The sequence below is a fragment of the Lonchura striata genome, chromosome 1A (assembly GCF_050655825.1).
Source record: "Lonchura striata isolate lonStrDom1 chromosome 1A, ASM5065582v1, whole genome shotgun sequence".
Classification (NCBI taxonomy): domain Eukaryota; kingdom Metazoa; phylum Chordata; class Aves; order Passeriformes; family Estrildidae; genus Lonchura; species Lonchura striata.
In genome coordinates, this window is record NC_140741.1 from 14,335,821 (window position 1) to 14,346,915 (window position 11,095).

The following is an 11,095-nucleotide window of genomic DNA, read 5'->3' on the forward strand; positions in this document are numbered from 1 at the left end:
TCAGGTACGTGTACAGTGTACGTGCCTAATGAAAATAAATGTTCAGCCTTGTTACTGCCTGGGACATGGACCAGTGGCAGCCTCCTCTCTCAGTCTCTCAGAGCTGGGAGGGTATTTTGGCCAAACACAGTACTGATGAGGTACTCAGAGCATGAATCTTGAGAGCAGGGTACATCTTCAAGCTCCTTTCTTATTGAGTGAAAGAAAGGGGGAAGTATTTTCAGAAGTAGGTATACTAATGAAAAAGGAAATAAGTCTTCATCTTTCTTAGGGTTGTTGTGTTACTTCAGGAGATCATTTAGCACAGCAACTGACCTGATAACATTTTAATATTTCCTAGAGCTGCTCTGTTTTCAGCCTTTATAAATGAAATGCTTAATTACCTGTTGTGATGTTATACAAAATGACATCAACTCCAGCCTTTAGAATGCAGCTTTCCAAAGCTGGGCAAGACATGTGCAGACAGTTCCTGTTCTCATGAATGACTCCATGATAGAACACTGCTAGATTGCAAGAAACTGGAACCCATAAAAAAAAAAAAATAATTGAGTTCAGCAGAATGACCATTGCATTTTGCATGTTATGATGTTTTTTAACATGAGAAATCCATTATATGGGCCCAGATCCTGTGGGAAGAGATACCAGATTCTGTGGTTCTCTCATTATCATATAAATTAATTGAGCATACAGTCAAAAGAGAACTTATATTCTTACTTTACATGTGGACTAAAACAGCCATATGAGTTTTACTTCTGTATCTCATTAAATAATAACTGATTTAAAGCCCTTTGAAATGCCCTCTAATGTCTCTGTTTTAGTTAAGATAGTAACAAATTTTGTTTGACTATATATGATTATAAAAAGAAGATTTCATGTTACCATTTATTATCTCTGTAAGTATCCAGTCCCATGTGGGGGGATATGAGAAAAAGTTTGTTGTTGAGATAGAAACAACCTTGGTGAAATGGATGTAATTTCTCTCACCTCACATTATTTAAGACAGAATTTGATTCTTCCCAGGATTGCTGCTGGAAAGTTATGTCACTGTCAGGTTGTGAAGGTCATATTTTTGCTCATAATTCAAAATACCATCAAAATTTATATTGACTTTTTTTTTAGTAACTGGTACCTCACTTTCATCCTCCAAAACAATACCCAAACCCCTTTCCAGTCTGGAGAGTTTTGAAAATTTAGGCACCAAAGTCATGCAATTCATGTATCCTTCTAAAGTACACTCCTGTAGAGTACAAGTGCAGTGTGATACAGAGAAAGTACAAGGCTTAAGATAAAGCATGATTTTTGTTTATTTTTACTCTGGGCCTGAGTTTACCAGGCTAGAGAAAAGAGTGGCCAGCTGAATAACTGATATTATTTTTTGCTATAACTTTAGTGTTACCTGGTTTGCATGGTATAAACATGGAATAAGACAGTGCTTTCTCCCAGGAAAAGAGTATTTCAGAGAAGGACAAACTGTCTCCTCTGCTCTCCCTCTCACTATGTCTAAGTCTGATGCCATGCTGCAGGCACTGGTTCTCCACAGAAGAGATGGGGATAAATACTGAAGTTACTCTCTTAATGTTGGTGTTGCCTACAGGCTTTGTAACAGAGATCTAAAATTTCAAAGCAGACCCTAAGTTTTTAGTGTGTTCCTAGTGTAGTCTTCTGAAAAAATACATACTATCAATTTTCTTTCTATGGGACAACAGTTGCAATGTGCCTCTGCTTTCCTGCCTGAAAAAAAAAAAATGTATAGATCCTCCTTCCACCTCCTCTATTTCTTCTTCAAGTGAAGGACTGTTTATAGAAACATTACCCAAAATGGGGGGTTTAATGTGTGCCACAATCTTGCCAACAGGCACTGACCGTTCCTCAGAAGGCAACAGGTCCTGCTGCACTGCTGGGGGGAGATTTCTGCATAACCCTTCAGCAGCTGGGCTCCCCTCCTCTGGGATTCACGCAGGTCCACCAGGAGGCCTGGGAAGCGCTGGATCCAGCAGTTCTGGTAGAAGGCAGTGGGCAAGCAGAGGCACTGGGACACCCCAGGCAGACCCAGAAGCAGGAGCGTCACTCGTACCGCTGCCAGCAGCAGAGCCATGGCCCCGTGTCAGGCTCTCAGGGAGCTGCCCTCTGCTCCAGAGCTGCACCTGCGCTGCACAGACTGTCCCTGGAGGGCTGAGGATGCTGCCAGGGGCAGGAACCAGGGCAGGGTCTCCTCCAGACAATGCCCATGGTGCTGTTCGGGCAGCTGCTGAAAGAAAGCAGACATTTAATGAGCTACAAAAGATTATAAGAGTTATTATTGCTGTTCTCTAACTTGGAGGTGGGTTTTGAGACAAAAGGGACAGGCTGTTTTTAGTTATTCAGAGAACTTGTTTCTGTGGTACCCTCTTTGTGCCTCTTGTCCTCAAACCAAACCACGCAGGCAGCCTTGAGATTTGGTGAATAACGGCAAGCTCAGCACCTTGTTCCACCTCACTTTGTTCAGGAATGCACTCAGTACAGAAAAACAGCTCTGTCTAGGATCGGAACATTTTGAGTTACCTGGTGACTGCAGAAATTTGCCTTCTTATGCTAACACATGAAACTCCAGCCAGAGGTGATCTGTTCCCCTTTCTACACTATTTTGATTGCAAGAATAATAAAATTTTATTTATAAATATCTAGAACCAGATGGACTCTATGACTGGAGAGGGCTGGAACCTCCACTCAAGCTATGATCGTGCTCTCCCCCTAATAAGTTTAAAAATATCGAGCAGTCCATACAAGGTTTTCTGCTAGGAAAAGGCCTGTCAGAAGGAAAACACAGCTGACACACAGGGAGATGATTCCTCAAGTACCTGCTCTGAAACCTGAAACTTTTTCTTAATAGAAAAGCGCAACTTTTTCTTAATAGAACCAAGTCTGATCCCTGCTTCCCACATTACGTTTTTCATACAGAAAAGCTTTAAAATATTACAATACATGAGTTGATTTAAACCCAGTGGACTGTATAGTGAGGTTGAGAGACTTAGGTAGAAGTACAGTTTGCAATAAAAATTTGGTCTATATAATATGGTGTCTATATATAAGAATATTTTACACTGTGTTTTTACCCCTCAAGATTGAGATTAAGGAATTTCCTCCTTTCCACATGAAGTGTAGATCACTTAAGTGGAGTGGGGAAAGCCTCAAACTCATAATAATTCTTTAGTCATTACAGATGATGCTTGTTTTCGCCAAACGAGGTACCCAGTTAGAAAATGAACTGACAGGTGTAATATTTTGTTCCTTACACAGCTCACTGGAAAATAAAGGAGCCCAAAGCAGGTTAACCCCTGTTGATGTAATAGCAAGGCCAAGGCATTATTTCATTCATTGGAACTATAATTAGGAGGATTCCAAATAAATTCCTATAGTGGGGAATATGAGAATTAAACTGTTAGAGAGAGGGTAAGTGGGTAATTCTTCAAGCTTCTATCCTGAAAAGCAGCTCTTGGCATTTGTGTTGTTTTACTTAGTTTTGGAGTTTGATATTTACATCTCTGTGATAATCAGCACTTAAAACCTTAAATACATTTTAAAATACCTGATAGCTTGCACTCAGTGGACTGCACAGGGAAGCTTTTAGACATTTATCTATCATTGCCACCAGTGCTATTGACAGTGCATTTTAAAAAATATTTGTTTCAGCTTTCCAAATATCCCAAGGTATCACTTGATTTGGAACACACTCAAAATTTTGATAGACATGCCTGCATTTTGGCATTACGTTCTGTATTATAAATTAGTATGATTTTCAGATCTGTTTTGTTCTGTAAGATTTGCATGCAAAAATATTGATTTCTAATTGCTTTTCTCACTCCTACTCTTCCCATATCTCCACAAAGAGAAACCTCAAAGACTCTGAATAACCTGGGTAAGCATTTAACAGGGAGATGAAAAGTATTCTTTCCTCCTCCTCTTTTCCTGGATAAATTTTAAAAGCAGAAATAACTGCAAGGAAACTTTCTTTTTAATGAAAGATAAAGTGATTAAAACAAGTAAATAAATGGCTTCTTTAGGCAATTTCCTTTAAAAACAGAAACCTTCTATTAAATTTCACGGTCTTCTGCCAGCTTCCCCTTGATTTCACTTTGACTCTTCAATGGGAAATGTAAATTAGTGTTGAAATTTTAATTCACAGACATTTTGCAAGAAGGAAATGCCCAAGTCTTACCTGTAAACTAGTAGCTGATTTTCCATGTGCTCTGTAAAGAGGGACCAGGAGGCTGCCACCGATACAGGGGAGTCTGTGGCCAGTACCAGACCAGCATTTCATGTTATTTAGGAACTCTTTTCATCCAACTCCTCACATTTCCTCCTGGAAAACAAAAAGGTAGGAGGGCCTGCTTCCTGTGAGAATGTGAATGTTTTTGCAGGCCTTTCAGTAAAAGAGATATAAATGGACCTGCCACACTGGAACAAAATGATCTTTTTCATGATCCTTCTTATAATCAGAAACAGTCGCTGAAGTTTCCCACCTGAGCCAGCAGTGAGAATGGCACAATCCAGGAGCTTCCCAGCACAAAGAATTCATCATCAGGCATTAACTCTTTTTTTGCCAAACAGAAACAAAAGCATGCAAATTTTCCATATGAAGTAATAGACATGTCTTGAGTTTTGGAACTACATTTAGCTTTTATGGAATATATGGTTCTATCACTCAGAATATGTAAAGACCAGAAAGGATCTATTTATTTAGTTGTAGAATTGTGGAATTGTTTGGGTTGGAAGGGAACTCAAACTCACCCATATCCACCCTCTTGCCATGGGGAGGGACACGTTCCACTATCCCAGGTTGCTCCAAGACCCATCCAACCTGGCCTTGGACACCTCCAGGGACGGGGCAGCCACAGCTTCTCTGGGCACCCTGTGCCAGGGCCTCAGCACCCTCACAGGGAAGAATTTCTTCCTGATATCCCATCTAAACATTCCCTCTGTCAGTGTGCAGCCATTCCCCCTGGTCCTGCACTACATCCCTTGTCAAGAGTCTCTCTCCATCTTTCCTGTGGGCTCCCTTCAGGCACTGGAAAGCAACAATGGGTTACACTGAGTCCCTCTCTTTTCCAGGTATTGTGTGACAGAGCAGTTGGAAGGTGACAAGCTGAGAAGTGAGACTCAAGCAGTTTCCCAGGTGAGGTATGAACCTGCCCAAGTCCTCCTGTGAATGTCAGTAATGAATTTAATGAAATGTGCAGCGTAATCCTATGTGACATCAGCATGAAGTTCCCTGCCTGTGTTGTGCTCCAAATAAGTAAAATTATTTCAGGCCTGTGTTAAAATAATCTTTATTTCATTTTTATGAGATTTGCACATGTATTTTCCCTTTATTATAGTAGTGGTAAGGTCTAAGTTTTAAGTAAGCCAACTATATTGATAATTTCAGAATATGTCACTGTAACTCTGTTAAGGTGTAAAGTTATAAAAGACTAATGTAATGAATCATGAAATAATGAAATGTAAATATGAGGGAAAAAAATCAAACCAAGTCTTTGACATTATTCAAATAATGTGCTTGCTTTCTTTCTCCTTTAAAATTTTCCTTGAAATCAAAACTCTCTTGCAAAATATCTAAAGTCCAACAAACCAGCATTTTTTGAGAGAACTGTTTTGTCAAAGACAGCTATTAGTGGTCAGGTTTTGGTTTGGAGCAATGTATCACATTTTTAATTACTCTGACCTTCTCTGAGGTTGGATCCAAAGATTCTGGTTTCAGTCCCATCCCAGCAACATGGTAAAAAGAGGTGAAATATTACAGTTTCTCTCCCTGGGGCTTCATACAAACCATTTTTTAAACCCTTGTTTCCAAGAGTTGCCAGGCCCTGAGATTCTCTCGGAGCTTGGCTCCAGACTAATTCTGGCCAAACCTCTGCTCCAAGGCTGGGATCTGTGTGTTCAAGCAAAGAGCAATACAAGTCTTAGCCAGATTAGATTTACACAAATATATATCTAGTGGCATTGCAGATTTACTTGAGCCAAGTTTTATGACAAAGGACACAATGTTTATTAAACACTAACGAACAGATGCTGATTTATGGCAGAACTTGAATTGGGCAAAGGGGATGGAGTTTCAATCTTGTGGTGAATTTTACAGAGCTGGATACTGAGTGGAAGTCTTCCATGTGGATTACCATTCATTTTACCTAATTATTATGTACTAAAATTCAGCACTGCCTGTCTGCACCAGGATTAAAGTATATCTGCTGTTTTAAGAGCACCCAGTTGAATCTCCTTCAGGCACAGCTGCACAAGAAATCCCTGGCTGTGGATGCACAATGCATTTGTGCAGAGCAAACATCACTAACAGGGGGTATAGCAACAGACAGAGCACTCCAGCAGCCTGACCCCCATTCAGATTTTGTCAGGGAACATTCAGCCGAGGGAGTTCCAAGGAAATTCCTTAAGGGCTCTGTGGTCTAAGAAATGGATCAGGTTGAAGGCCATTGCAAGGATTTACACTCTTCCACCTCTGCTATGCTGTCTGGTGCTGGGACTTTCTCATGATCCACAGGGAATGCCCACCACACACAGATGCTTGGGACGGCCTTTTTGCTGCTCAGACAGAGCTCAGGAGCACATACTTTATTTAGTATTAATCACTCAGATGTGACTAATAAATACTTGATAATAAACAATCTGCTTTCAAAAAACATGCCACTCCAAGTATCTTTTCAGTACTGCTGCAACATAATTTTATTGCAAGGAATAAATAAACAGCACATTAAAAGTAGAAGAAATAAACAGAAAATATTAGGGAATAATCTCTGAGCAAGAGCTATTAGAAATAAGAGTGCTTGCTTTTTTTTTTTTTTTAATAGCATTGCTAATGGCACTGGGTAAGAAGTAATTTGTTTGGCTGTTGCATCTGAAATGAGAAATTAACTTTATTTAGCAGGTCATCCTTCACAAATGCTAGAGTTCAGCTGAAGTAAAGTTATGCTCTGGTCAGTTCCTCTCAGAAATGCCAAGATCCTTTAGAACACTGAAATTTTTAAATGCTGAAATACTGCAGGATAATTCCTATGTTCCATATATGCTTACTTTGTATCCTGTGACAGGGAAAATACTGAACAATGGCAAAAATTGGAAAATCCTTTTCAAAAGACCAATTCCCATTCTGAGTAATTCCACTGTTACTCAATGCACAGTTCCCAGGCAGTGCAGTACAACTCCCTGGCGTCTCAGAGGGCAGAATGTGGCACTTTATATTTTATATTAGATAGGATGGATACTTTAAATAGCCCCAGATTCAGTTCCAGTTCACACTTTAGACTAATAAGGCTGAAAGGAATTCTATTTTTCCACTTTTTTTTTTACTCAGTGTGGTCTTTTCCTCAGATCATTCAGGTTAATGTTACTCTCTGGTCCTCAAGTATTAGGCAGTGTCTCCCTGGCTTCACTTTTCTTGTCTTTGTAGCAGTAACTCCTCCTGAGTCTCTGTGATTCCTTGCTATTGCTATGTTGGGAAAGTCAGGGGGCTACAAGAAATGTGTGCCCAGGCAGAGAAAGGCTCAGATTCTCTGTGTCATGGCTGAATGATTTATTACAATGGAGTTGCTGTATGAAAAAAGTTTCTTCCATTTATTTTCTTTTTAAAAGAAAAGAGTGATCTCTCTTTGGTCTTGGAACAAATTCAGACATTAACTACAAGGAAATAGTTCAGGCAACAGAGACAGGGAAAAATTATGTAGCACAAATAGCCAAGGCAACCCTGGAGCAAGAGAGCCTTTACTGACACTCTGGTGTCTGCACAGTCCCTTTGCTGGCACTTGAGAACCCTTTTTCTTGGTATCAATTTGTCTCTCAGGTACTGTAAAGAGAGGCCTGAACTGTCTAAAACACTTTGAAGCCCCAGGAGCCAAAGTCCAGAAGACAGATATTGAAATGCTGAGCAGAGTTACCTTTGTCTTCCCCTCTGTGTGTCTTGTTCTTCAGCACATGTTCTTTTGTCATAAACTCATTAAACATTTTAGATTTAAAATCTACCATGACGTTTTCAAGTTTGATGCTTCAGCATGTTCTTCAAGGATGATAGAAAGCCCTTCATATTTGTTTCAAAGATCATGCAAATCTTTTATGGCTCCGAACTATACATTTCAGCTTTGTAGCTCTAGAAATAGAGTTCCAACTCTGGAAAATATATTTCTTATTCATTTAAGGTACAATCAAGATGATTGCTGGCGAAACACTTTTCTTTGATTCCATTATAATAACATCTATTATTGATCTTAGAAAAAAACCGGTTATAACTGTAGAGTGGAAGACAGACAAAATTATCTCCACAAGAGTGGAACAAAAGAGTAGGCCTTGCCTTGGTGCATTTGCATTTGCTCTATAAGCACATCACACAGGCTGACTGATAAGTGTAGAAAAAAATAAGGGACCTGTTCTGTCAGCACAGTCTGGCTTAGCACAACTGCCTGGCCCTGAGCCTGGAAAAAGCACAGAGAATTGACAATCAGCCCAATAAAAACAACTGGGTAAGGAAACAGGCTTTTTGTAAAAGTGCCCACTCAGTACTGCTGACCTCCTGGGCATGTGAGAGCTCCTGGGGAAAGCTGTGGGAGTCATGGCCATCGAAAGTTTGCTGGCAGGAATAAAATGATGTATTTACATGTCCTCTGAATAGAGAGAGATTTAACTTTCTCAGGATTTCTCCTGAGAGAAGCTGTGAGAGAAGCAGAGGAAAGAGAATCAAAACAATTCTTATCTCACCTCACTGGTTGTTGTGCATATGTGGAATGTGTTAGGAGATTGTTTACACAAGGTGATTTCTTAATGGGATACTGGTGATGGTGTTTTGGATTGATTGACCAATTGGATCCATGTGTGTGTCAGGACTCTCAGCAGAGAGAGTAACGGGTTTTCTAGTTACTTAGTGATAGTTCTTGTTAGTGTAATATAGTTTTAGTATAATATAGTATAATAAAGTAATTAATTAGCCTTCTGATATCATGGAGTTCTGCACATCATTCTTCCCACATCAGGGATCCCAGCACCGATAATAAAACACTACTGTATGCCAGAATTGATCCCACTCATTCACAAACCTCATGGACTGTGAGGAAGAAGGACTGGAAATCCTAGGCAGAGTGGCAGGCATAGGCTCATTTGGCAACATACAACCAGAGAAGAAATATTTCATCCACTCAGGCTGTGGTGTCAACACTTTGAGGCTGAATTTACCATAACTGACTACATGGAAAAACACATTCACCAATTAGGAGCTAATTTATGAATCCATGAAACATAAGAGACTCCAAAGCAGATGTCTAAAGATGGCAATCCTTCTGTATTGCAACAAGACAGCTTGCTGGCCATGCCAACCATGAGATCTCTGTTTTCCTCAGGAGTAATAATGATTAAAATTGGTTGAAATGCCTGCCTGTGGGAATTAAAGGACAAGAAGGAATTAAGAGTTGGACTCCTACTGAGATGGTGAGACACTTGTGTGTGATAATCTTTTGAAGGCTGAACCTGAAGCATAGGAAAAAAACAGCTGAGTGCTCACACAAACTCCAGCTAGATGTAAGAAACTCAAAAAGCAAAATGTGGTGGTGCTTTATTAAGAACAAAAGATGGGAGCCTGGAATTTGAATGTTAATTAAATAATGACAAAGACTGAAAGAGGAACACAAACCAAGCAAACAGTGAAACACAGTAGTAGGAAAGAGAAGGTGAGAGGTGATGGTGACCCAGCTAGTGAAGAGATCTCTTTTATGTCTGGTTGAGATCCTATAGAAAAGGATTTCAGAATATGACATGGGCCCCTCAAAAACAAGATGATGAAGATGTTTGAAGTGAGGTGGAAAACAGACATGCACAGAAATCTACTTCACCTCAAAAAATGCTTTTATAAAAGTCAGCAGAAAAGAACACCTGTAACTGACATTGACATTCGTGTCATATCCAAGGGCTAGAGTTAAGATAAAGATCAACAAAAAAGTGGTAAAGGGTCACAATCATTTCAAAGAGGAAATGCTAGAAAGTAAACAACCCTGTCTTCCTTAAAAGAGAGGGAAAAAACTCCCACAAATCAGACTAATATGAAATGTTTTAGTAGTGGGGAGAAAAAATCCCTTCTGAGCAGTGAAAATAAGGAGTTCTCTGAAAACTAAGCAAGCTGCACAAACTGGACATGAGTCACACTACTGCTAAAGGGAAACATTTTCTATGGTCTGAAGGACAATATCTGAAGGAAATATCTTTATAAAGATAAATATATATTTTGAACATCTTTATAGTACATATCAGCATATAATAGAATACAGGCATGGCAGACTTCTCATCTATTTTGGCAGATGGCAGGGTTTTTTTAAAATAAAGGAGTGTTACTGTGTTTGAAGAATATAACAAGGCAAACAGCAAATCTATCATTTTACCCTTGCCCAAGATGCTCAGTTGTTAATTTGCTCTTTCCCTGTTCATGTCAAAAAAATTCAGGGCTCAGTTCTTCATTTGCTCTTTTCTTGTTCAAGTCGAACAAACTCAGAACCCTGGTACGCAGCTCTCTCGTGAGATGTACTGTTGCAAGCACTCAGTTTAAATAGAAGAGACGGAGCAGCAGAACAGGATGCAGTGTCTTCACAGGGCGAAGCAGGCGCTGGGACACGCAGGGAGCCAGGAGGGTCAGAGCAGAGTCACGCATCGCCCTTGCCATTCCCGAGTCCCTCTGCTGCTTGGGCTGTGCAGGGGGAGCCCGGGGGATTCCGCCCGGGAAGGGACGAGGTAGTGCGGGGATGCGGGGATGCGATGGCACCAGGCTGGCTGTGCCGCTCACACTCTGCTTTTTCCCTGCGCCTCGGGAATGCTGCCCCTGGGCCAGGGCTGCAGCGGTACATTTATGGCAAGGGGTCAGAGCTGCGGCTGCAGCTGCGATTCCGGCCCAAATCAGGAGAGGGGAGCACCAGGGGGGATCGCTGCGCCTCTGGGCTGTCCCCTGGAGCCCAGCACCGGCCTTCCCACCGTGCCCCTGATACCTACCCTGGCTGGCCCCGGGGGATGTCCTGACGCACCCCCCCCCCCCCCCGGCGGGCAGCGCCGGAACGCTCAACATTGCCTTTTTCGGGCTTCTTTT

At 40.9% G+C, this 11,095-nt stretch overlaps 1 protein-coding gene across 2 annotated transcripts in view; it reads right to left on the reverse strand.

The window, feature by feature from the left end:
• MANSC4 (MANSC domain containing 4) overlaps positions 1–11,023 on the reverse strand; it is a 23,486-nt gene extending 12,463 nt beyond the window's left edge. Inside the window, exons 1-3 of one of the 2 annotated variants that reach the window (XM_085568723.1) lie at positions 4,196–11,023; positions 1,864–2,245; positions 384–518 (exon numbers count right to left, since the gene is read on the reverse strand). In XM_085568723.1, the coding sequence (XP_085424849.1) occupies positions 384–518; positions 1,864–2,095 (367 nt within the window). In that variant the 5' untranslated portion in view covers positions 2,096–2,245; positions 4,196–11,023. Of the gene's footprint in view, positions 1–383; positions 519–1,863; positions 2,249–4,195 lie in introns of both variants that reach the window. The other variant, XM_085568722.1, reaches the window with a different exon arrangement.
• Positions 11,024–11,095: the final 72 nt, after the last annotated feature.